Source organism: Suncus etruscus, chromosome 15 (genome assembly GCF_024139225.1).
Source record: "Suncus etruscus isolate mSunEtr1 chromosome 15, mSunEtr1.pri.cur, whole genome shotgun sequence".
Classification (NCBI taxonomy): Eukaryota; Metazoa; Chordata; class Mammalia; order Eulipotyphla; family Soricidae; genus Suncus; species Suncus etruscus.
The window spans coordinates 22,522,215-22,548,752 of record NC_064862.1 but is presented as its reverse complement, the minus strand read 5'-3'; the positions used below and the strand labels follow the sequence as shown (position 1 = coordinate 22,548,752).

The 26,538-nt window shown below is 52.5% G+C and overlaps 1 protein-coding gene across 1 annotated transcript in view; it reads right to left on the bottom strand.

Annotated features, from left to right (window-relative positions):
- CIT (citron rho-interacting serine/threonine kinase) overlaps positions 1-26,538 on the bottom strand; it is a 159,611-nt gene that overhangs the window by 2,129 nt on the left and 130,944 nt on the right. The window contains exons 26-44 of the mRNA XM_049787776.1: positions 26,243-26,347; positions 20,320-20,460; positions 19,531-19,638; positions 17,526-17,643; positions 17,055-17,219; positions 16,455-16,592; positions 15,278-15,458; positions 14,454-14,545; positions 13,770-13,874; positions 13,444-13,613; positions 10,821-10,901; positions 10,580-10,715; positions 8,460-8,599; positions 8,004-8,096; positions 5,524-5,632; positions 5,296-5,424; positions 3,042-3,122; positions 2,210-2,288; positions 1,926-2,105 (exon numbers count right to left, since the gene is read on the bottom strand). Of these exons, the coding sequence (XP_049643733.1) occupies positions 1,926-2,105; positions 2,210-2,288; positions 3,042-3,122; positions 5,296-5,424; positions 5,524-5,632; positions 8,004-8,096; positions 8,460-8,599; positions 10,580-10,715; positions 10,821-10,901; positions 13,444-13,613; positions 13,770-13,874; positions 14,454-14,545; positions 15,278-15,458; positions 16,455-16,592; positions 17,055-17,219; positions 17,526-17,643; positions 19,531-19,638; positions 20,320-20,460; positions 26,243-26,347 (2,351 nt within the window). The remainder of the gene's footprint in view (positions 1-1,925; positions 2,106-2,209; positions 2,289-3,041; positions 3,123-5,295; positions 5,425-5,523; positions 5,633-8,003; positions 8,097-8,459; positions 8,600-10,579; positions 10,716-10,820; positions 10,902-13,443; positions 13,614-13,769; positions 13,875-14,453; positions 14,546-15,277; positions 15,459-16,454; positions 16,593-17,054; positions 17,220-17,525; positions 17,644-19,530; positions 19,639-20,319; positions 20,461-26,242; positions 26,348-26,538) is intronic.

Here is a 26,538-nt window from a genome sequence, read left to right as displayed (position 1 = left end):
ACATAAAAGAGGAAAGGGGAAGGGTTTGGCCTTTTTTGGGGGGGTGGTTTGGGCCACACCCAGTGGCACTCAGGAATTACTCCTGGCTCTGTGCTAAGAAATCGCTCCTGGCAGGCTTGGGGACCATATGGGATGCTGGGGATCAAACCCAGGTCTGTCCCGGGTCAGCAGCATGCAAGGGAAACACCCTACCGCTATGCAATCAATCTGGCCCCAGAATTGAATTTTATTTAAAAATTTTTATTTTGGTTTTTGGGTCACACCTGGTGGTGCTCAGGGGTTATTCCTGGTTCTGCACTCAGAAATCGCACCTGGCAGGCTCAGGGTACCATCTGGGCTGCCAGGATTTGAACCACCATACATGTAACAAGGCAAACATCCTACCACTGTACTATCTCTCTGGTTCCCAATTGGCCTTTTCCTTCTCTTCTTCCCAAGCTCAACAAACTTTGCCCCCTCTCCCATCCCTGACTCTGAAGGAGTTCCCTAACTGTGGGGCAGGCTCACCCTGCCCATCGCTTCCTGGCCCTGCCCATACAAAGATCCAGGATAGGATCAGGCAGGGCAAGCTCCGTAGTGTGGAGCTTCGAGCTAATTGGGTTCAGGGGCGCAACTACACCAACCACAAGCCCAGGGAAGGGTGCTTGGCCCAAGGAGGGAGAACACTCTGAAATCAACAACTAAATAGGGAGCAAAGATGCTCATTGCTGGGACTGGAGCAATAGCACAGTGGTAGGTCGTTTGCCTTGCATGCAGCTGAACCAGGACAGGCCTGGGTTTGATCCCTGGCATCCCATAGGGTCGCCCAAGCCTGGAGAGATTTCTGAGCACAGAGCCAAGAGTAACCCCCAAGTACCGGCAGGTGTGATCCAAAAACCAATAAATAAATAAATAAAAATCTGATCATTGATGGTCAGCTCCAGTCTCTTGAAATATGGCATCGTTTTTTGTTGCTGTTATTTTCTTTAGGCCACAATGAGTGGCGATGAGAGGATCCTCCTGGAAGGCTTGGGGGAGCATATCGGATGCCAGGGATAGAACCCGGATTGGCCACGTGCAGGCAAACACCCTCGCCGCCAAGCTATAACTCCTTCAGACCATCTAGTGGGCTGAACAGACTGTCTGACCTCTAGCCAGATAAACTTCCAGGCTCACCGCTCTCTGTCACCACATTTCCCTCATTCCCTGCTTGACCTCGTTGCCTTCCTCTACACAGGGGTCTCAAACTCAATTTACCTGAAGGCCGCAGGAAGCAAAGTTGGGGTGATCCTTGAGTGCAAAGTCAGTAGTAAGCCTTGAACATTGGGGGGTGTGACCCAAACAACTAAAACAAAACAAGATTCCTCTACGGCAGGGCCACAAAATGTTGTACGGAGGGCCAGAAATGGCCCGCGGGCCGCGAGTTTGAGACCCCTGCTCTACACCGTCTGCCCACAGAGGCCCAACTAGTCCAACTGAATGACTGCCAAGGTCTGGAAGCTTGAGATATGCCCCAGTGCTCAAAGGCCTCTGCCCACATGCAACAGGGAAGAGACAGCCTTTTCCTTCCCCTGTGTACATTCACCTGACTCTGGTCAAGGACCAGGTTGGGGGCCAGAGATAGCACAGAGGTAGGTAGGGCATTTGCTTTGCACACAGCCGACCCAGAACAAACTGTGGTTCAAATCCCAGCATCCCATATGGTCTCCCAAGCCAGGAGCTATTTCTAGATGCAGAGCTAGGAGCAACCTCTGAGCACTGCTGGGTGTGACCCAAAATAATAGTAAAAAAATTATAATAAATAAAAAAGGATCAGGTCAGGTCACGTCAATACCAGACATGTCGAAGAAAGGAGCGTCTGGGTAAGGAAGACTGGGAACCTCGCAATCGGTTCCGGTCGAAAATGGGAAATCCTCTGCCCTGGTGAGGTGGGAGCAGCCCTGTACCTGCGGGATGTGGAGGTGCCACGGCGGTGGTCGGTACCCGACTCCTTCACCAGGTTGCCTTTGCAGCAAATGATCCTCAGCTTCTCCTGGTAGGAGGAGGCCAGGTAGATGGCGCCTGAGGAAATGGCCGGGCCCAGGTAGCGCGGGTTGGGGATTTCCAGATAAGCTCGGGCAGGGGTCCTGCGGATACGGGGCGAGAGACGAGAGACAGATCTTCACTGGGGCCGGGCAGGAGAGGAAAACCAGCCCCCAGCCCAGCCTCGGGTCTGCCTAGTGGCGCTTACCCAAGGGAGGAGCGGGCCTGGATTTCGATGACTTCCAAGGAGTTGAAGTGCGTCACGAACAGGTAGGGCTCTCGGTAGGCTGTGGGGACAGCAGGGGGAGGCCGTCAGCACCCCATCAGGCTGTAGGGCTGCTCTGGAGTCATTGCGTGGGGGATCAGCCCAGACGGCCGGCCCGTGGCCACAAGATGGGCACCTCCCGGGGGGGGGGGCACTCTTGAGCAGAAATAAATGGTACCTCCCTGCTCAAGAAACCTGCCCTGCATAATGATGCAGGAATAGGCCCTCTCCATAGTGATATGGAGGCAAAGGCAAAACTTAGTGTATGAAGCAAGAGGTTCATATAAGTACACACACACACCTATGCATAGCCCCTTCTAGAGATTCACAAGTACTGTTTTTTGTTGGTTTTGGGAATTGATCCCGCATCCATCCTAAGTCAGCTGTGTACAAGGCAAATGCCCTACTATGCTGCCACTCTGGCCCCTACAAGTATTGTTACGTTAACATGCTTCCCCAAGGATGGACACGGCCTGCCTGGCCTCCTCCAAACCAGCAATCCTGAAACTCTGTGGGGGCCACGAGTACCCGCCCAGTGGGGAGACTCCTTCCTCTCAGGAAGCCTCATCAGCATATCATGGGCTGGCACTGTGCGGGCAGGCCCTGGCTTGAAGGAATCTCTGCCACAATCAGAAACTCGGCCAGCGATGCTTTCAGCCTGGCCTTGGCAGAACCTGAATCCTGGGTTTTGGGCCAGGCAGAGCCCAGTCTACACTGGGCAGATGGCAGCAGCCACCACCACCAAAAAGTGGCAGCTGAGCCTCGTGCCACTCACCGAAGGCCAGAGGTAAGCGGCTCCACTTGAGGTCATCAGTGCGGCTGCGTCTGCCATAGGAGTCCACGAACACGCCAAACTCTGCCAATAGTCCAAACCCAGTGTGAGCGGGGTCAGAGATAGGGTAGCCATAGAGCATTGGGGGGGGGGGAGGGGGTGGAAGGATTGGGAGTAAATTCTGAGTTTGTATCTGGTGCTCAGGGTTTACTCCTGGCTCTGTGTCCTTATCCCAGGTAGGGCTGGGGTGGGGGAACAACCAGGGAGTGAACTGGGGTCAGCTGCATGCAATCTCTGGCCCAATGATATACATCTCTGATAGGAGTCTGAGGGATCCTGGCAGGGATTATGGGGGAGAGGGGGCAAAGATGAACTAGATTGCTCAAACCTACCACCCTCTGCCAAGCTACCTGATTCCTTTTCTTTTTTAGGGGACAGGGGATTTGGGCCACACCCAGCTGTGCTCAGGTGGCAGGATCGAGGAACCATACGAAATGCCAGAAATCGAACTGGGGTGCAAGGCCCTACCACTGGGCTATCACTCTGGTCTCCCTCGCTACTTCATGTGAAGGGGATGGTGGTGGTGGAGGGGGAGACAGATAAGAAAAGGGTGAGAGGAGCGAAAAGAGAGGCCTATTCTGCAGAGTAGGTCAGGAGGAGAGTCCGATGCTGGCAGGTCTCACGTCTGCACAGTGTGTAAGAAAACCCTCCTGGGGCCGGGCAGTGGCGCTAAAGGTAAGGTGCCTGCCTTGCCTGCGCTAGCCTTGGACGAACCGCGGTTCGATCCCCCGGTGTCCCATATGGTCCCCCAAGCCAGGAGCAACTTCTGAGCACATAGCCAGGAGTAACCCCTGAGTGTTACCGGGTGTGGCCCAAAAACAAACAAAAAAAAAAAACCCTCCTGTGGTAAACAGCAGCTGATGAAAACAACCTCAGGTACTGATCATACAGATCAGGTTACAGGGACCTCAGGACAGTGGTGGAGGGGGAGCTGGTCAAATATGTGCACTGTAACACTGCTGTAAGCCACAACGGTCTCAGTAAGAACATCTTTAATTGAGAAGAGGGGAGGAGAGGAAGAGGGAGAGACAAGGGAAAAGGATAGGGAGATGAAAGAAAAGGGAACAGCAACAGAGAGTCAGCGACAGGGGCAAAGAGACAGGAAAGCCCAGAAATTCACAGTCGGAAATGTGGGGGGTAAAAGCAAACAGAAAGAAATAAGCCAGAGCGACAGCACAGTAGGGAGGGTGTTTGCCATGCATGTGGCCAACCTGGACTCAATCCCCAGTATCCCAGATAGTCCCCCAAGCCTGCCAGGAGTTAATTTTTGTTTTTGTTTTTTATTGTTGTTTTTGGGCCATACCCTGCGGCTCTCAGGGGCTACTCCTGGCTCTATACTCAGAAGTCGCTCCTGGGGCCAAAGAGATAGCATGGAGGTAAGGTATTTGCCTTGCATGCAGAAGGACCATGGTTTGAATCCTGGCATCCCATATGGTTCTCCAAGCCTGCAAGGAGTGATTTCTGAGCATAGAGCCAGGAGTAACCCCTGAGAGCTGTCGGGTGTGACCCCCCCCCCAAAAAAAAAACAAAAACAAAAACAAAAAAAGTCGCTCCTGGCAGGCTCGAAGGACCATATGGGATGCCAGGGATCGAACTCAGGTCCATCCTGGATCAGCCACATGCAAGGCAAATGCCCTGTCGTTGTGCTATCACTCTGGCCTCTAGGAGTAATTTCTGAGTGCAGAGCCAGGAGTAACTTCTGAGCATGGCTGGGTATGCCTCCCTCCAAAACAAACAAACAAACAAACAAACAAGGAGGGAAACATTAACTGAGAGAAAGAAAGAACTAAAGAAAGAAAGAAGGTGGGGCCGGGCGGTGGCGCTGGAGGTAAGATGCCTGCCTTGCATGCGCTAGCCTAGGACGGACCGCGGTTCGATCCCCGCGTCCCATATGGTCCCCCAAGAAGCCAGGAGCAACTTCTGAGCGCTTAGCCAGGAGTAACCCCTGAGCGGCACAGGGTGTGGCCCAAAAACCAAAAAAAGAAAGAAAGAAAGAAAGAAGGAAGGAAGGAAGGAAGGAAGGAAAAGGGAGAAAAAAAGGAGAGAGGGGGAAGAGAGACAGGATGGGACTGAGCATGGCCATGGGCTTAGGACGCCCTCCCTAGGTCCTGGGGGTGCTGGCATGAGTTTCTCCCACAAGGTCTGCCTACCTGCCAGGCCTGGGGACCCCCACCTAGGGTGGGCTGCCCCCACTCACCGTGGAAGCAGAGCAGGTACTCCTCCCGCTGCCCAGCACTGTTCACTTGTACAATGGACACTGGGAAGCTGTTGGATGCAGAGGCGAACACGGCGGCCGCCAACGAGTGGTCGTTCTTGTCCAGGAATTCTGTGGGGGTGGAGGAGGGAAGTGAGGCTTGTAGAAGGGGTTCGGCAGGGCATGGGCGGGAGGGGGCAAGCAGGCGTGTGCAAGGGGCCGCAGCCCTACCCTCCAGCGTGTACTGCTTCATGTCGATCTCATAGAACTTGTTGGTCCCCACAAGGATGCTGTAGTTGGTGAAGTGGATACAGCTGCATGGCTCCGAGGTCTCTATTTCCTAGTAGGTAAAGGGGGTGAGCGCTGCCCCCCTCTGTCCCTCCCTGCCTGCCCAAATCCAGGCAGGTCCTAGGCAGCTGCCACTAGCGAACCCCCACCCGACATTGGTGACACCAAGCACATCCACCTTGATGGGCCTTCATGGGAGCTGGGGGTCCAGACCAGCTCAGGCTAAGAATACAAGGGCAAACTGGCTTCAGAAGGGTGAGCTACATCACCTATAGGGAGCCTTTATTTTATTTTTATTTATTTATTTATTTATTTATTTATTTAGGTTTTGGGGCCAAGCCTAGGGCTGCTTAAGTGTTACTCCTGGCAGTCTCGAGGAACCATATGGGATGCTGGGGACGAAACCCAGGCAAAGGCTCTATCTGCTGTGCTATTGCTCTGGCCCTAAAGGGAGGCTTTAAAGAGCTTGTCACAGGTTTACTCTAGGGGCTGGAGCAATAACACAGCAGGGAGGACGTTTGCCTTGCACATGCCAACTCAGGACTGACCTGGGTTCGATCCCCAGCATCTCCTATGGCCCCCCAAGCCTGCCGGGAGTAACCAATTAGCGCTGCCGAGTGTGGCCCAAAAACAAACCAAGAAAAGGGCAAACTCTATTTCCCAGGAGGGGAAAAAACAATCTGAGAAAACTACGCCAGCCTCATCTGGGCTTACTAACTAATCGGCCAGTTTCTTTTTTCTTTTTTTTTTTGCTTTTTGGGCCACACCCGGTGATGCTCAGGGGTTACTCCTGGCTATGCGCTCAGAAGTTGCTCCTGGCTTGGGGGACCATATGGGACGCCGGGGGATCGAACCGCGGTCAGTCCAAGGCTAGTGCAGGCAAGGCAGGCACCTTACCTCTAGCGCCACCGCCCGGCCCCTCTTTTTTCTTCTTTTTTTTTTTTTTTGTTTGTTTTTGGGCCACACCTGGCAGTGCTCAGGGGTTACTCCTGGCTGTCTGCTCAGAAATAGCTCTTGGCAGGCATGGGGAACCATATGGGACACCGGGATTCGAACCAACCACCTTTGGTCCTGGATCGGCTGCTTGCAAGCAAACGCCACTGTGCTATATTCTCCGGCCCCAAATCGGCCAGTTTCATAGTCACAGCTGAGAGAGAAGGTTGCCAGCCCGCTCTTCATGCTGCTTCGGGGAGGGTGTTGGCCTTGCATACAGCCAAGCCAGGTTCAATCCTTGGCATCTTGTATTGTCTCCAGGACTCCAGCAGGAGTAATTCCTGTGTGCGGAGCTAGGAGTAAACCCTGAACACCGTTTAGTTTGGCCCCCAAACAAACAATAAACAAACAATAAGACATCTGTGTGGCAAGTCTTTGCCAACTTCCCAGCTTGTATCTTTGGCATCACAAAGTAGGTAGTTGTAAAAAAAAGCTCAAACTGGGCCAGGGCAATAGCACAGCAGTAGGGCATTTGCCTTGCAAGTGGCTGACCAAGGATGGACTCGAGTTCGATTCCCAGAATCCAAAGGGTCCCCTAAGCCTGCCAGGAGCGATGTCTGAGTGCAGAGTCAGGAGTAACTCTTGAGTGCGGTCGGATATGGCCCAAAAACAAACAAAGGAAGCTCAAACTAAGGTGCAATGCAGAGTTGGGGGCCTGTGAAAGCCTGGTCCAGAGCAGACAGGAGGCACAGCCTGCTCCAGGCCCAACCCATGATCCTTGGCCCAACTCCACTCCAGTTTCTCGTGCACTGAGCCACAGCCATTGAGAGGGGCTTCCTTCCACCAAGGCCAACAGGAGAAGCTTCTAGGATCTGAGCGAGAATCAAGCACCTGCTGCCAGGTGCTAACTCCTCAGGGAGAACAGCCTTCCCCCTCTGCCTCCCACCTTCCCATCTCCCTAAACCAGGGGCCTCAAACTCAATTTACCTGGGGGCTGCAGGAGGCAAAGTTGGTGTGAGGCAGGGCCGAATAAGGGATTTCGCTTAAAATATTCGCAATAAAAGATCGCATTAGTAAGAAAAAAAATCGCATTAAACATTTGCATACCCCGAACAGAACTGCTCGGGGTATGCAAATGTTTAATGCGATATTTTTTTCTTACTAATGCGATTTTGATTGTGATTATTCGCTAAGCAAATAATCGCGAATACTGCAATATTTGAAGGCCAGCTGTGAGCCACAAAATGTGGTACAGAGGGCTGCAAACGGCCCGAGGGCCGTGAGTTTGAGACCTCTGCCCTAAACCAAGGCCAGATCTGCTGGACCAGGAGTTCCCAGACACCAAAGGCCAAGAAGAGGGAAGGCAGTAGCTCCCAGAAGCTCTGGGGTTTCTGCAGCAAGAATATATTCTCTTCTCCTTTCTCCTGCACCCCAAACTTCCCAGGAGGCAGGAGGCTGTGTGTGTGGAGGTGACATGGGACAAGACTCACTTTCCGGATGCAGTATTTGCTGAGGTTTTCGTTATAGCGGAGGATGACGACTTTGCTGGGCATAGCTGCACAGATGCAGAGGCCGCTCTCGATCTGAAAGGCCAACGAGAGGGCCAAAGCGGTAACACAGCGGTAGGGCGTTTGCCTTGCACGCTGCAGGCTCAGGATGGACGGGGGTTTGATCCCGGGCATCCTGTATGGCCCCGAGCCAGGAGCAGTTCCTGAGCACAGAGCCAGGAGTAACCCCTGAGCACCACTAGGTGTGCCCCCCCCCCAAAAAAAAATGAAGAAAAAAAAGAAACTCCTTCCTGAGAACAGTTCATTTCCCCTAGAGAGGGAGGGAAGGAGAGAGGGAGGGAGGGTGTGTGTGTCTGTCTGTGTGTCTGTCTGCCTCACAGTGAGGCACTGCCAGGCTCAAGAACATTCCACCAGCCAAAACCTCAGGTCCCTCCTTACCTTGCCAGCAGCAAAGAGGTGGCAACCCTTGACAGCTTCAAACACTTGGGGCGAGACGTCAGGCTGGGCGGGCAGGTGTGACTGTGCGAGCGACTGTTTGACCTTCTTCACGTCCACGAGGCACAGGGCCCGCTCTTCTCCTGAGGCGAAGCACACATTTAGGAGCCCATTGATACCAGCTGCAGGCGAGGGCATCTTCCATCTCCCCCGACTGGGGGAAGCCTGTCCCTCAATGCCTGTCAGCACAGAGATCAACCTGGCCCTCGTTCTCAGCTGAACCGCCCGACCTCTGGGCCCAGCTCCTGGGAGCAAATTCATTATCCAAGCTGGAACTCTATGGGCATCACCTGTTCTTCCAAATGCGATTTCTACCAGGGTCCAGATGTTCTAGAACAATCTGGCATGAGGGATCAGGCTAAGCCACGCCTGCCAGTACAGGCTCTGCACCAATCTCGACTCTACTTGGGATTGCTGAGCTAGTACCCTTGTGAGAAACAAAGCCTCCTTGGCCTAGGACCAAGGTGGTCCCAAGCCCCCAGTCAAGCCACTATAAAGTATTTTTCCACTCTATAACTTTCCCATAGGCAAAGGGTGTTAGCCCAAAGATAAACCACAAAATGAACCCACCCTGTTAAGGGCAAAACCTTCCTTGTCCAGCTAAAATAGAGGAACTAGGTGTTTTGAATGTCCCACCAGACAAGTGCCCCCTGACATAAAGCTGAGTCAGCAATAAGTTGAGACATCAAGCCTACGTATGATGTGATTTCTGTTCAAGTGGAAGAAATGCTTGCATTGCTGTATTAACCAATGAAATGCTTGAATTGTGGAAGCCTATAAGACCCTAAATAAACTTCCTGAAGATTTAATTCAGAGTCCTTGTCAAGGCTCCCCTGGTTGGATGAGACTTGGCCCTCGACTAGTCAAATAAACTCCCTTTTGCATCTTGCATTAGTGGAGGTGGTCTCTGACTCTCAGCGCTGACTCGGGTGGTCAACTCGGACCCTAACACCCTGAGCACTGCAGGGAGTGAATCTGATCTAGGAGGAGCCCTCACCGCCAAAGGGTATGTCCCCCCCCAAATAAAAATAAACATAAATATAGGCATGGACAATCCCAATGTGTTTATGATATCATGAAATAAAAAAATCAAAACACACAAAGGATCTAGTCCCAATGAAAAGAGAATAAAAGCAGGAACAAAACAGAGGGCATGCTCCTAATGGGAAAGGAAATGTATATTGCAGATGGGGTAGGGGGTAGGTAAGACCAAGGATGTTACTAGAACCTCAACTAAATTATGGCTCCAGGAAGTATGGAGTTAATTTTCCTGATTTTGAAATATAGTGAAACTATAGTCTACAGGATTTTCTAGAACGATTTTTTTGGGGGTGGGGTGGGGTTTGCCCCACACCCAGTGGTGCTCAGGGGTTCCTCCTGGCTCTGCGCTTAGAAATCGCTCCTGGCAGGCTCAGATGACTCTATAGGATGCCAGAGATCGAACCCAAGTCTGTCCCACGTCTGCCATGTGCAAGGCAAACACCCTGCCACCATCCCTCCAGCCCTGTTGCGATTTCTGAGCCCAGGAGCAATTTCTGAGCAGAGCCAGGAGGAACCTGTGTGCTGCCGGGTATGGCCCAAAAACCAAACAGAAAAACTTAAAAATAAAAAAAGAGAGAAAATTAGGTTCTGCGGCAAAAAGATGTAAAAAGATGGTAAAACAGCTGCTTTGGTGAGATACCTTGGGCTTCTCTCCTGGCCTTTCCCTGTCACCCCCCCACCAAAATTAATTTTTTTTTGCCAGGAGAGACTGAGAAAATGCCTGTGTTCTTAGGGACATGCTTACAAACCGTACCATTCCTCCCTGCAAACTCACACAAGGCCACTGCACAAGAATGCGCGCGCGCGCACGTGTGTGTGTGTGTGTGTCTGTCTGTCTGTCTGTCTGTTTGTCTGTCTGAGGACAGGGATAGGGGGCGCTTCTGCCAAGCCCCCTTCTCTTGGCATCTCCAGGGAAGTCCGTATGAGCGGAGGGTGCCCAGTCAGGGATCCCTGGAGAAGGTGGCTCTACGCCCGCCACCGAACCCTTCCTGACTCGAAAAGGCAAAGCACTGCGGAGCCACCTGCTATCATGAGGAGCTTCTCCAGGTCCTTGATGATATAGATTTGGAAGACGGCACCGATGCCCGGGACGTGGGTGAGGGCGTTTTTCAGGACATTCAGTGCATACAGCCCTTCTTCGGTGCCCACCAGCACCACCTGCAGCAGGGCGGGTGGCCCAGGGCAGAGATGATGAGTGGTGAGTGGCACTGTAGGTCCACAGCAGGCCCTGCCCTGCTGGCTGGCAGGTCCCAGTACCCTCACCTGGTCGCTGAAGGGCAGTGTGCAGTTCATGTCCAGGCGCTCGTCGCCTTCCAGTTTTAGCAGGGAGTTTCCCAGCAGTTTCTTTTCGTGTGTGAAAGAAAAGAAGAAAAGGGAAAAGTGGGGGCGGTGAGACGGCGGGGGTCAGCACCCCACTAGGCAGAGGGACGGAAGCAAGAATGGAGAGGCTGTTAGCCGTCGGCAAGAGGCAGGCAGAACCTCAAAGCACTGAGGCAGGCTGAGGGGCGCTGCTCCCCCCACCACCCTTTGGATCTGCACTCGAGACAGGCAGGCAGGGGGTTTGGGAGGGTTGCCTACTAATAATAAGCACAGAAATGAGCCTTGGCTTGGACACGGGAAGGGACCACACAGCTGCTATAGGGGACACAGAGGATGAATGAATCTATGTTTAAAACGTCTCACTGAGCACTATGAGGAAGGCATTTGTGTTGCACACAGCTGACCCGGGTTCAAGCCCCGGCATCATGTAAGTCGCCCTAAGTTTGCTAGGAGTGATGCTTTTATTGTTTGTTTGTTTTTGGGTCACACCTGGTTGCACTCAGGGTTTACTCCTGGTTCTGCACTCAGAAATTGCTCCTGGCAGGCTTGGGGGAATCATACGGGATACCGTGATTCGAACCACAAACTATCCTGGACTGGCTGCATGCAAGGCAAACGCCCCACCGCTGTGCTCTCTCTACGGCCTCGGAGTGATGATTTCTGAGGGCAGGGCTAGGAGCAAAGCCTGAGATTTGCAAGCTACAGAAGTTCAACTGGCAGAGGGTTAGTGAGCTCCCCAGAAGTAGATCCTTCCCCACCAGGCTATGGTGTGAGGGCAAAGCATAGCGTCAGCAGGAGACCAAAATGCCCCACATCTCTTTACCTCAACCCATGCAGACAGGAGCTCAAAGGAAACACGGCCCTGGCCCTGGTGTACACATGGGAATGGGGGTTTTAGTGAGGGGTCCCTTAAGACCACCCAACACTGGTTCTTCACCAACTATCATTGGTGTTGGATCACTAGGCCTACCCTGATCAGTATTCACACTCCACCCTAGGGTGTGATCTGGTGTTCACACAAACCACATTGGGATGCTCAGAGGTTACTCCTGGCTCTACACTTAAGAAATCACTTCTTGGGGCCGGGCGGTGTCGCTAAAGGTAAAGTGCCTGCCTTGCCTGCGCTAGCCTTGGACGGACCGCGGTTCGATCCCCCGGTGTCCCATATGGTCCCCCAAGCCAGGAGCAACTTCTGAGCACATAGCCAGGAGTAACCCCTGAGCGTTACCGGGTGTGGCCCAAAAACCAAAAAAAAAAAAAAAAAAAAAAAAAAAAGAAATCACTTCTTGTTTTGTCTGGTTTGGTTTTAGGTTTTTGGGTTGCACCCGGTGGCGCTCAGGGCTTACTTCTGGCTCTGAGCTCAGAAATCACTCCTGGCAGGAGACTGGAGTCTATATGGAGACTATATGGGATGCCAGGATTTGAACCACCAGTCTGTCCTAGATTGGCTGCATACAAGGCAAATGCCCTACTGCTGTGCTATCTCCCCAGCCCCAAGGAATTACTTCTGGCAGGCTTAAAGGGCCATATGGGATAGTTGGATTACTGAGTCCCCCCTACTCAGTATTCCTTCTCCACCCTAGGGTGCAGCCTGGTTCTTGCCAATAAAAGCCCAGATTTCAGGAAGGTGACCTCTTTTTCTTCAGTCTTCCTACACTAAGCTGCTTTCCTTCTAGGCAGTAAAGAAGTCTTGTGGTGGGATTCGGGCCTGAGAGTTGGAATTCCTGCACCCATCCTTGCCCCCTTTCACCATGCGAATTATTTCCTGCGTGGCATTTGCTTCCAGACCCTCGTCTCGCCAGATCCCCGTTTTGGAGCCTGGGGCTCCGTTTATAATTGGGATAAAGTGTTTCTTTGGGGCTGCCTGTTTAAAGCCAGGAACATTCTTGTAGGACTGGTGCCAATCAAGGTCCACCTACGCCTCCAACGTCTCCCGGACAGGGAGGGTTTCAGAGCTGCCTACAGGAGAGCAAGTCGTGTAGCAGTGGCAGAGAAGGCGAAGAAGAGCCTGCCTGAAGGAGGGCGGCAGGGACATAGCAACCCATGTAGAGGGCAGCTTCAGGCCCTGCTTGGCCTCCAAAGCCAGGCCCAGCCCCACCCACTGGAGATGCCCTGGGGGGTGAAGGGAAGCACCTCTGCCACCACAATGCACAGCCCAGTCAGTGGTACAGTTTTTTTTCTTTTGTCTTTTTTGGGTCACACCCGGCAGTGCTCAGGAGTTACTCCTGGCAGGCACAGGGGGACCCATATGGGATCCGGGATTCAAACCACCATCTATTCGAATCAGCTGCATGCAAGGGAAAACATCCCACTGCTGTGCTATCTTTCGGACCCATTGGTACCTACTGCTGAGCCAGCTAACAGCACAGCGTGTCCTAAGTCCCCGCAGACACACTAGGGGCCTGGCTTTTGGGGTCCACAACTCTGGGTGATGTCACCGTTTCAAACCACCAAACAGGGGCAGGACAGCCCACCCACCAGTGGCTCTGCCAGGGCTTAGGACAGGGTCAGGGGGTCCCCCCACGCTTCACCAAGACAAGCTCCTGCCTCTCCATTTAGTACTCACAGCGTCGGCTTCTGCCTTTTCCCTAGACACTCTCCCACCTGCGACAACCGATTCTAAGGCAGTGACCCAGCGCTGCTTGTCAGGGAAGCTGGGAGCCAGCAGGTAGAGGGACCTCCCAGGCCAGCAGGTAGTGTGCGGGTGGGACTCCATCTTCAGGACGTAGGGGACATCTAGGAGGCGCAACAGAGAGCTTGGTGTTGGACGGGAAGCCGGGGGAAAGGGCGTCCCCTTGGAACTGCTCGAGACAGCAAAAGGACTTTCAGAGCTGGGGTGCTTCCTGGCAGGGCCTGCCCTCCCTTCCGGGGACTCCAGTGGGTTCCCCATACCTGCTTTGGCTGTGTTGGCGAGCTCAGAAGCACCAACAGCACCGTGAATGGAGACGTCCCCGTCAGGAAGGCACAGTTCAAATTCCTCCACCGGCCTCTGTCCAGCTTGGTGCAAAGAGGAAGGGCAGAAAGAAAAACCAAAGAACAGGAACAAGAACATGGGAGCAGAGAGGAAGAGAGAGAGAGAGAAAGAGGGAGGGAGAGGGAAGGAGGGAGAGAGAGAAAGAGAGAGAGATGGGGTATGCGTGGAGAGAGAGGCGCACGAGAACAAGGAGGAAGAGGAGGTGTCCAGGAGGAGGAGGAGAGGGAAGATAAAAACAAAACAAAGTGTGTCAGGTGAGCGGCACAGGCAAAAGTCTGCGGGCGAGGCGGGTTTATGGGTTAGTTGGCTGAGTTGAAGGTTCCGGAAGGTGTATTAGCAGGTGTCCTCGGGGTCCTCAGAGGGGAGACCTAGAGGCGTGAGTATCGGACCAAGAGCCTTTAGCGCCGTCAAGGGGGTGCCCGGGTTCCAAAAGTGGAAAATCGCAGAAGGCCGGCAACGCAGTCCAAAACAAACCAACATACCAACCAACCAACGAACGGCCCGCCCCCCCAAACAAGTCACAAAGCCTCGCGCCCAGACTCGGGGAGCTGGGCCTACCCCATGCGGCGCCACCCACCATTCCCCCTCAACTGCTGAGGTACCTTCTCTGGCCTCGTTATCATAAATGAGGACTTTGGATCCCTCCAGGACGATGTACTTTCGGTCCCAGCCTTGCTGCCCTCGCTTGTTATTCCTGAGACAGAGACAGAGAGAGAGACAGAGACTGAGGTTATGGGGCAGTTTGCCAGGCAGGAGAGCAGACAGTTCCTGGAGTTCATCAGGGTAAACTGAGGCCACCACACCCCCTGCTCTCTGCCCTCTCCAATAGGTCGAAAGGAAGATCACTGTCTTTGAGAGGGGGGACACAGCTCTTCCAAGGAGGGCTGTGTGTGTGCTTGGGTCCTCCCACCTTGGCATCATTAAGGTGACAATGTTCCTGTCCTCCAGGACTAAGGAAAAGGGTATTTTTCTTTTTCTGGTCAGAATAAGGCTTGGGCCACACCCAGTGGTGCTCGAGGTCTTCTCCTGGGGCTCAGGAGACCATGTGAGATGACAGGTAAAACACGGTACTATCTCTCCAGCCCTAATTCACAAGGACATTTTGTTTTCTACTTTTGTGTTTTGGTTTTGCTCAGGGGTTACTCCTGGCCCTGCACCCAGAATCATTCATGGAAGGCTCTGGGACTATATGGGATGATAGGGATCAAACCCAGGTCTGGGCCGTCTTGTCTGTGTGCAAGGCAAATGCCCTACCACTGTGCTATCACTTTGGCCCATTTTCTACTTTTAAGCTGCAATGGATAGGCCTCAGCTCGCCCTTCTGACATCTGCCTTCTGATAAGCACCTCTGAGCCCTGAAGGAACTTCCTGCCACCCAGGGGGGCTGTTCCACTGCTCTCTGCACCCCTGGCAGTCTGCATGATACCTGGGCACCTTCATCCAGCCTTCCAGGTGCAAGCTGCCACTGGGATCCTTGGCCTGCAACCCCGGGGAGTTCATCTTGTCTCGGCAGAAGGCATCAGTAAAATGCGTGGCGTACTCGGCAGGCAGCCCGCAGGTGGCCGGCAGGCATGTGGAACACTTGGGGTGGCACATCACCTGGCACTCTGGGGGAAGGCAGGGTGTGAGTGTCCCTGAGTACTCGGGCTGCCAACAGCCAGACCCTTTTCTGCTCCATAGCCACAACCCCTCTAGCCCTGTCCCCCTGGACCCTATTCTCCAAGGATGTCCCTGAGCCCCAACTGGGAGAGTAAAACCCCTCCAGGGAGACTCAAATATGCCCAATCCCCCTTTCCTCTGCTATCACACCCCTCCTCCCCCCCAGCATGCCACCAGCTGGGGTAGAGCTGACTCCTCTGTACATTTTTGTTTGTTTTGTTTTTGTTTTGGGTCACACTCAGCGGAGCTCAGGGGTTACTCCTGGCTCTATGATCAGAAGTCGCTTCTGGAGCCCGGAGAGATAGCACAGCGGCATTTGCCTTGCAAGCAGCTGATCCAGGACCAAAGGTGGTTGGTTCGAATCCCGGTGTCCCATATGGTCCCCCATGCCTGCCAGGAGCTATTTCTGAGCAGACAGCCAGGAGTAACCCCTGAGCACTGCTGGGTGTGACCCAACTGGCTCAACAGCATGCAAGACAAAAGCCCTACCACTGTGCTATTCCTCTGCCCACCCCCTGCACATGTTGGATGGTGGGGCACAGCTGCCTCAGGCTGAGAGCAGAGGGGGCCAGCCTGACCTTAAGGGGTGGGCAATGAGCAAAGCGCCAGAGGCAGCTGAAAATCTATAAAAACTTGCTCTTGTAGCAGGGGGAAGTTGGCAACTAAAACATGACTGTGACCAAGGGTGTGAATGGGGACTTAAGCAGAGAAAAAGCACCCACTCTGTCTGCCCTACCTGGGGGGTGGGAAAGGTGTGAGGTGGAGTCACTCACTCACACACACACACACACACACACACACACACACACACACACACACACACACACACACTCTCCTGAGGCATTTGGAGGCCTGGCTCGAGCACGCGCGCACACGCCACACACACGCCACACACACACCACACACACACACACACACATACACATGCAAGCACGCACACACACCGAGGCATTTGGAGGCCTGGCGTCCGAAGTGCACTGTATCCAGACACACGGCGCACTTGGTAGCTCGCATGTTCAGTCCCACGTTGAACCGGTGAGGAATGTTATGGTGCATGCGCTCCTTCAGACGCCGGCTGAATTCTGCAGGGAGAGGATTTTTTAATTTTTATCTTTTCCAGAAAGTCAGAGGGCTTCAAAAGGGCCGGATAGCACAGTGGTAGGGCATTTGCCATGCATGTGGCCGACCCAGGGAGGGATCCGGTTCAATTCCAGCATCCCATATGGTCCCCCAGCCTGCCAGGGGCAATTTCTAAGTGCAGAGCCAGGAGTAACTCCTGGGCACCGCTGGGTGTGGCCCAAAAACCAATCAATCAATAAATTAAAAAAAATAATAAAAGAAATAAAAATGAGGCCCGGAGTCCCACCAGTCCCGAAACAACTGCAGGAGGAAGGCAGTGGTGAGTGAGGGCGAAGATCCCCTGCCTCCCTCTAGCCATCCTTTGCCCCATCTCCCTGTGCTGTTTGTTGGGTTTTTATTTGGTTGATTGGTTTTTTTTATTTTTCAAACAGGCCCCCAAAGCCCCGTCGAACCCCAGCACCCACCTTCGGGGGTGGAAGACTCCTTCCGGCGACTGGAGGGCGGTGCAAGCAGGCTCAGGGCACTGGGCTGGTGCTCAGGGGACCGCACGATGGCGGACATGGCGATCTGTTGCCTCGCTGTGGCCGGCGTCGATGGGTGCGGGTGGTCGGCGGCCTTCCGGTGGGCAGCTGAGGGGAGAAAGTGGCGCCTAACTGTTAGCGGGAACACGGAGAGTCCCACCCAACCTTTCCCCACAAGATGCCAGACTGGAGGGGGGGATAGTCTGGAACCCAAAGCTTCCAGGCCACTGCCACCTCTGTCACTGCCATTACCACCACCATCCATCATCATCTGCCACTACCATACCACCATCACCACCGACACCAACACTGCCACTGACAGCAAACACCACCTCTGACACCACCAATGCCACCACCATCCTCATCATCACCCGCACATAGGCTGGCCCTCAGGGGAGAGAGAGTGTCCCCTACCTTCCTCCCGGGCTGAGCGGAGTTCGATGCGAGTCTTTTGGAGGGCTTCCTCCAGCTCGGCGCAGCGAGCTTTCTCCTTCTCCAGAGCCACCTTCAGCTCATTGTACTGCAGAGGGACCTGTGTGGGCAAAGCAGACTCCTCTTTCCGTCGACTAAATAAACCCTAGCAAGGGAAACAGAGATATCTCCTAACTCCTGGAGACTGTCGCCGGGGAACTAGCTAAAGGAGCACTGGTGCGTAGGGGGGTGGTGGTGGAGGGGAGCTGACCATGAAAGCCAGGCGTGTATACTCACTGTAAGTGGGCTGAGGAAAAATGGCAGTGAGTGGGGTGTGGGGGTAGGGGGAAAGGGGGGGGGGGGGAAGGAGACTGAGCCACAGCCCAGGCCAGCCAGCTGGAAAAAAAAAGTGGAGGGGTGGGGTACTGTGGACATTTTTCACCGAGAGGGTCTCAAGCTTGATTGCCACCACCGCGTCCATTAGCAATTCATTCCCAAAGGAGGAGGAGCCACTTCCCGAGTCTGTCTTTCCCCTCAAAATATGCAAGTGGAGGATGGGACCGGGAGAGATGACTCACAAATCACTCTGGTCTCGAACAGTGTCATGAAGATTTGGTTACAAGACACAGAGATGAGGGTTTAAAAATAATAATAATGATGAAAAATAAATAATAACAAAGGGGATAAAGAAAATGATGTCAAAATAAATGACGGACTAAAAAAAACAAATTGGGACAAAATGGGCATGGAAGAAAGAAGTAAAAACACGGGGTAAAAATGGTGACTTAAAGGAAATTAACAACAACGATGATTAAAAAAAAAGTGGAAACACCCTAACTACATCAATAACAACCACATAACAGTCAGCTGATAAAATAGAAGAGATTAAATATCATAAATTTAATGTACAGTCCCTCATGGCATCAGGAAGCCTGCTGGAATACCAGCCATTGCCCGATATACCAGGTTCCCTTCAGTGCTCCAGTCACCGACCACTCCAGTAAAACCTTGGCTACGGCTGCTCGGGCTTCTGAGGGCCCCATAGCTGCCCAGAACCTCACTCCCTGATGACTCTTAACCAAACCCATCAGGAGGCTTAAGGGCACATGTCTGGGGAGTATTAAAATTCCTCCTGGGCTCATCCCTACAGACTATCTTCCATTCGTTTTGTATTCGTGTCACGTTTTCTGTTTTTGTTTTTGTTTTTTTGGTTTTGGGGTCACAGCTGGCAGCGCTCAGGGGTTACTCCTGGCTCTATGCTAAGAAATTGCTCCTGGCAGGCTCTGGGGACCATATGAGATGCTGGGATTTGAACCACCATCCTTCTGCATGCAAGGCAAACGCTTTACCTCCATGCTATCTCTCAGGCCCTATGGCTTTAGTGGGTGTATCTATTGTCTCTGTCTTATTGGTGACAGTCCTAAAGGAAAGGGGTGGGCCTGGGCAGTGAGTGAGGGCAGTCAATGAAGTGCCTGGCAGGCCACTTGCACCTAGCTGAATCCCAAGTCATGGGCGAACCAGTGGGAAGAGTGTGGGGGCTTTGGAGACTGTGCTCAAGAAACATTCTCAGTAGTATAAGCCCATCTCAGAATCAATCTCTCTCTCTCTCTCTTTCTCCCTCCCTCCTCTCTCTCTTTCAAACTGCTTCTGACCCAGAAAATCAGGGCAGAGCTCAGCTCCTGACACAGCGTTGCTTGATTTCACCGAGCCCTGAACTGCAGCTCACCCCCTCAGCTCTCTGTCACCCTCTGCCCTCTTTGCAGACCCCTGAGCCACAGCGGTTTAGGAGATAGCCAGCCACCAAAGCAGTTGCTCCTGCAGAGTTGTCCTGCCCTGCTCTCAGGGCCCTTGTGACAAAGACCTCAAAGCCCAGATTCCAACCCAGAGTGAAAGGAGAGGCACTGTATCTTCCCAGGAGCCTCAGACAGTCAACTTAGTCCTGTAGGTGCCAAGTCACAGCCATCTCGGGACACTCTCCCCACCCCACTTTGTAAACACTCTGCCTCACCTTCTTCTTTTTGGCAGGTTGGTCCATTTTGGCTTGCAAGAAATCAATGAGTTTGGTTTGTTGAGAAATAGTGCCTTCCATCTTCACCTTTTCGTGAGAGTAGAGAACCTGGAATTCAAGGGAACAGAAATAAACTCGGGGGAAGCAAGAAAAGAAGATGGGAAAGATGGGGGCCGGAGAGTAGCACAATGGTAGGGTGTTTGCCTTGCATGCGACCAACCCAAGAGAGACCCAGTTCGATTCCCGGCAACCCATAGGGTCCCCCAGCCTGCCAGGGGTGATTTCTGAATGCAGAGCCAGAAATAACTCCTAAATACCATTAAGTGTGGCCCAACAACCAATCAATTAATCAATAAATAAATAAGAAAAAGAAAAGGAGATGGGAGCATGGGCACTATTGTAATTCATGGTGCCTCTGTGAAGAATATAAATGAAACATAAAAATAATAATACGGGCCGGAGTGACAGAACAGGAGGAAGGGTGTTTGCCTTGCATGCTGCTAACCTAGAGATTCAATTTCCGGCATCCCATATGGCGTCCTGAGCACAATCACAGCCGGGAGTGATCCCTGAATACAGAGCCAGGAGTAATTACAACAAATGTGGTTTTTGGTTTGATTTTGTTTTGGGGTCACACCCTGTGGTACTCAGGGGTCACTCCTGACTCTGCACTCAGGAATTAATGGGGTGCTGGGGAATCGAGCCTGGGCTGGGCGCTTGCCAGGAAAGCATCTTCCCGACTGTGCCCTCTCTCCTGCCCCTTGGGAGGCGGGGGGCGGGGTGTCTCACCTGAATGTTTTCGAGCTGATATTCCAGATCGCTCCTTTCATTCTTCAGAAGGTCGGCCCGGTCTAGTGCCTCCTGCAGTCCTTGCGTCAGGCGGAAAATGTGGTTCTTCTGCAAGTCCATTTGCTGCTGGAGTTTGGCTTGCTGATGGGCAGGAAGACCAGAGAGGGGGCTCAGAAAACACGCACGGAACAACGGTCTCCCCTCCATCCTGGCACCGAACTAGTAGATCAGGGATGGCGCCAGAAGTGTAGCTTGTGGAGCCATCTCAGCTCACAATGACCTTCTATGCCAAAAATGCTATGTGCAGAATTTTTTGTTTGCTTTATTTATTTTTGGTTTTGGGGCCACAGCCAGTGGCACTCAGAGGTTACTCCCAGCTCTGTGCTCAGAAGTTGCTCCTGGCAGGCTAGGGGACCATATGGAATGCCATGGATCAAACTGGGGTCTGTCCCAGGTTGCCCGTGTGCAAGGCAAACGCCTTACCACTGTTCTATCACTCTGGCCCTGGCTCTGCACTCATAAATCGCTCCTGGTGTGCTCGGGGAACTATATGGGATACCAGGGATCAAACCTGGGCCTGTCCTAGGCTGGCTGCGTGCAAGGCAAACACCCCACCGCTGCGCTATTGCTCTGGCCCCTGTGTGTAGAATTAAGAAAAATCAGCACAGGGAGACATGGAGCTAGCTCCAAAGACAAAGGCACAGAGCTTTGCAAGGAGGAGGCCTAGGCTCAGTCTGCAGCACCCAATCACTCCATGAAAAGTGAGGCACAGAATCCTTGATGGCCAGCCTTTCATAGGGTGTTTGCCCATGCCACATACAGGCGGGGAGCAGGTGTCTGCCTTCCCAGTCAGACTCAAGAAGATGAAGAATATTTTGAAACACGCATAGTGATGGGCTGAGCCGTAGTCTGAGGCAGTGTGACTTACTGCCATGACAACCAACTTCCAGTTTGTCCTCATTATTTTTTTAGAACTTCATTTTAAGGCCTCACTTGCCGTAGGGAGGAATCACTTCGGAGGGCCATGCATAGAGAACCATGTCACCCCTCGAAAAACAAGGTTTCTCACGAGGGAGAAGGGTCCAAAAGGCAAGCACAAAGAGCCCCAAGCAAAGACATAATTTTGTTTTCCTTTGGTTTTTTTTTTGTTTGTTTGTTTGTTTTTTGGGTCACACCTGGCAGCACTCAGGGGTTACTCCTGGCAGGCTCGGGGAATACGGGACGCCAGGATTTGAACCACTGTCCCACCTGGATCAGCCTCATGCAAGGCAAACACCTTACCACTGTGCAACCATTCCAGCCCCATGATTTTGTTTTCTTTTGGGTGTTTTTTTTGGGGGGGTGGGGGAGGGGCACGCACACTTAGCGGTACTCAGGTTACTCCTGGCTCGGTGCTCAGAAATCACTACTGGCAGGCTCCCCGAGGGACCATAAGAGATGCCAGGGATCAAACCTGGGTCAGCCACGTGCAAGGTGAATGCCCTGCTGGCTCTGCTATTGTTTCGGTTCCCCCAAGGACACATTTTCTACAGAGCAAGAGGGAAAAAGGAAGACGTAGGATTCCGAACCAAGGATGGCAAGACCCAGGGAAGAAAGTCCGTATTATACAATGCAGATGGCTTTGTGCTAAGAAGTTCTCCCATTCTTGTTACGGCCAGAAAACGGCAGGCAGCAGAGACACTGGCTGAAAGGCTCTCATGTGTTCTCCCTCTCCCTCTCCCTCTCTCTCTCTCTCTCCCTCTCTCTCCCCTCTCTCTCTCAATCTCTCTCTCCCTCTGTCCTTACCTCTCCTCCCTCCCTCCTTCTCTCTCCATCCTTCCTCTCCATTCTATCTCTCTTTCCCTCTCCCTTCTTCCCTCTCTTTCTCTCTTCCAAACTGCTTCTGACCCAGGAAAACAGGGCAGAGCCCAGCTCCTGACACAGCACTGCTCGATTTCACTGGTTCCTGGACTATAGCTCACCACACTCACATTTCTGGGACAATAGAGAACCTTAAACTCAGGAGCACAGAAAGTACCTCAGATGTAGCCCCACCCACTTCCCCCTGGGGGTCCAGGCCCTCTGCAGACCTCTGCAGGCAGCAAGAGAGGACATACAGAAGGCCGAGGCCTCAGGACCCTCTGGGAATGAAGATCCTGAGATTTTTCGACCATCCATAAGAGCTGCAGGATGCTGCTCTCCCTGGCCTTCTTCCCTCCACCAGCCTGCGGGGCAGCCCCTCTGCCTTGCCCTCTGCTCTGCCGGTCTCAGCCTTAGGCACCAGCCTCTTCCTGCCATGCCACTAGAAACCCTGGGCCAGAGGCACAGGCCTGAGGTGATGATGCTCTGCAGGCAGCTAACCCAAGCTCCAGTCCTGGCACCCTCGTGTCACCCAAAGCTCCCCAAGGCAGCGCTGGAGGCCCCAGAGCATTGGGGGTGTGGGGAGATGGCCTGAGCAACCCTTCACCCCACTGGGCCTGAGTGAGACTGCAGCCTCAGGCCCATCAGGAACCACCAGCAAGGTCCCCTGAGAAGTGCAAGGAAGGGCTGAGGCACCCAGCACTGCCTGGGAGATTAAAAACAAGCAATGGGGGGCCAGAGTGGTGACGCTAGAGATAAGGTGTCTGTCTTGCAAGTGCTAGCCTGGGACGGATAGCGGTCTAATCCCCCCGCATCCCATATGCCACCCCCCCAAGCCAGGAGCGATTTCTGAGCGCATAGCCAGCAGTAACCCCTGAGTGTCAAACAGCTGTGGCCCAAACATCAAACAAAACAAAAAAGCAATGGGGCTGAAGATAACACAGTAGTACGGTGTTTGCCTTGCACACAGCCGATCCAGGATGGACAGTGGTTCAAATTCTGGCATCCCATATGGTCCCCCATGCCTGCATGAGCTATTTCTGAACACAGAGCAAAGAGGAACCCCTGAGTGCCACTGGGTATGACCCAAAAGCAAAAACAAAAACAAAAAAATAAATAAACAAATGATGCCAACTAACAGAATGCCACCTGGTCAGGTCCATGTACCAAGGGGAAATTTCTGAATTCCCTCACACTCATACCCCTCTCCTTAACATGCAGGGAAGAAAACAGCTCAGACAGGCCCTCAGAGAAAGCTCCAGTCTCCGCTGCAAGAGGGATTTCTGTGGCAAATTACCCACTTTCGAGCCTTTCTGCTATTTTAGACAACATTAATTACTAGGCAGGAAGCAGAAGGCAAGGGCTGGGGGCCAGAGTGTTCGAGGTGAGTTCCAGACCCAAAACACTGCTCTGGAATAAACACATCAACTGTCCATTAGCTTTCCAAGAAACAGACGGCCGATTACTAGAATAAAGCACAGGGGTGACATTTGTGCTGTGAGAAGCACTTTTAAAAACCATTTTCCAGCTTCTTCAAGTGGAGGATATAGCAGAATGAGCATGAGGCTTAAAGGGAGGGGGCAGCTAGAGGCCTGGGTTCCCCAAAGCATGAGGAGGGGCAACAGGACGCCTGGCAAAGCTGCAGGATGAGAAGTAGAGCTCAGGGCTAGCCCCAGGGATAGAGCCCAGGTGGAGTAGCTGAAAAAATGGTGCTTTAAAATTTTTTTATTTGGGGTTAAGGGAGTAATAGCATATCAGGGAGGGTATTTGCCTTGCATGCAGCAGACCCAGGACGGGCCTGGGTTCGATTCCCAACATCCCTTATGGTCCCCCAAGATTGTCTGGAGTGATTTCTGAGTGCAGAGCCAGGAGTAACATCTGAGTGCCGCTAGTGTGGCCCAAAAACCAAAGTAGTCATCATCATCATCATCATCATCATCATCATAATAAAAACTATTAATAAAGGGGCTGGGTGATAGCACTGTGTAAGGGCATTTGTCTTGCACAAGGACGACCAGGGTTCAATCCCTGGCATCCCATTTGGTCCCCCAAGCCTGCCAGGAGTGATTCCTGAGTGCAGAGCCAGGAATAACCCCTAAGTGCTACCGGCTGTGGTCCCCAAACAACATGATAATAAAGTCAAAATTTCTTCCAAGTGTGAGACTAGCACCCACTCTGTCCACAAACCTCTGGGTGGAAGAACACGCAGTGCAGATACTCCTGGGTGCCTCCATGCCCCAAAATCCTCCCCACGCCACCAACACCATTCCTTGTCCTATGAAGGTGCAGGCTGTCAGTGGGATCTGCCTAAAACTAGGTCTCAGCCAGGTGCCTGGGGTCCAGAGCCAGGGTGAGGGGCCCAGAAGTGAGGGGGCAGGGACTGAGCTTGAAGCCTGAACTTCTATTCGGAGGACTGCCACGGACTCACCCTGCCAGCTTGGACCCCCACAGAAGGAGCGAGCAGGCAGGGCCCAGCCTCCTTTGTGGAAGAAAATAGGCCAGGCAAAACCATTGATTATTTTTGTTCCCTGTTTCTATCTTGCACCGAACAAAAATGGGAACATCATCTATTCATCGTCCGCCCAAAAAAAGGATTGTAGTTCTCAGTTTTATCACCAGCTGCATTATTACATTTCTATTATCAAGCTCAGCATGGCCTTGGGTGAACTTATTTGGCCAAATATATCATTTTGTTGGCAGAGGGAGTGAGTGGAGGGGGAGAGTATTTCGCTATTGTGGTAAAATAGACATAATGTGAGATTTCCTATTTGAACGGCTTTGTTTGGCTTCTCAAGAGCATCAAACACATTCGCATCTCTGCACCACCAACATCTGCTGAACTTCCCCAGACTCCCACCCGTGTTTCGAAAAGGGTAATTCTTTTTTTTTTTGGTTTTTGGGCCACACCCGTTTGACACTCAGGGGTTACTCCTAGCTATGTGCTCAGAAATCGCTCCTGGCTTGGGGGGACCATATGGGATGCTGGGGATCGAACCGTGGTCAGTCCTACACTAGCGCTTGCAAGGCAGACACCTTACCTCTAGTCCTACCTTCCCGGCCCCGGAAAGGGTAATTCTGTGCAACATTCCAGACTCGCCTCCTAAATTTTCACCATGCTTGCTTCCCCCCCAACCACTCCCCAAGCTTCATAGCATAGCAAATTTATTCCTAGCAGCAGGAACTGTCGGGAACGAAAGGTCCATGAAAAAGAATAAAAAATATCAAACACCTCCGTGGACCAGAATAGGTCACCTATTTGCCAGATCTGGTTAAACAAGAGCCCATGTCTGGAGTTTGACTCCTCATTCAACAGCCCTGCATGTTTGCTCTTGGGTGTCAAGTGAGTGAGAAAAACAGAAGCATGAAGGGACCCAACATAAAGGGCCTTGATTGGAAGTGGGAAGGCCACGGCCACTTAAATAACGATTTAAACAGCTTCCAGTGTATGAGAAGAAATAACGCTGGGGGCTGGGGGCGGGAGGTCAATGTGAGCTTTTCATTTCAAGTTTCAGAAGAAAAGCATAATTCATGTCTAATTGAATTAACAAGTTGTCTTCTTCAGCCTCACTTTATGAAATGGGGACGCTCAGGCGTAATCTGATCCAGTCTGCCCGTGCCAGAAGCTCCAGCTGGTTTGCAGGGTTGTTCTAGTGGCTGAGAACTTAATATGCTTTGGAATATTAGCTCCGGGGCACAATTTAAATCAATGTTCCTCTGCTCTCGTATGACATCAACTTGCATTGGGCCTGTATTTTCTGCAGACCCCACAGAAATGGGGGAGGTCTTTGGGACACCCAGTGATGCTCAGGGATTATTATTCCTGGCTCTGCACTCAAAAGTCACTCCTGGCAGGCTTGGGGGACCCTATGGGATGCCAGGATTTGAAACACCGTCCATTCTAAATTGGCTGTATCTCTGCGGCCCCTTCAAGGGCTTACGTGACCCCACCACCACCATCCCCTTTCCTGGTCCCTGAGGTTTTAAATCTAGATCCAGCTTTTGGCTCTGATCTCTGGACCACAATGAAATTCTGTGCCCAGTCTTGTCCATGTTGGGTGGGCCACTGCTCCCAGCGCCTACTCACCTCTTCCAGCAGCCTCTGCTTGAGCTCCCGCTCTGTCTCCAGCTTCTGCTGCAGGCTGTGTGCATTCATTTCCAGCATGGCGTGTTTCTTCTCCAGATCGTTGAGCTGGACATTGGGGGAAATGGTAATGACACTTCACTGAGGACTGTTGAAGAGGCAAAGCACATTTATCCACATGCTCTGATGGGGTCAAGGCATTGTTGACTGCTTTTGTTGATTTGTTGATTTGTTTGTTTGCTTTCTTCTCTAAAGTGGACCACAGAAATGTGGAATCAGGGGCTGGAGCGATAGCACAG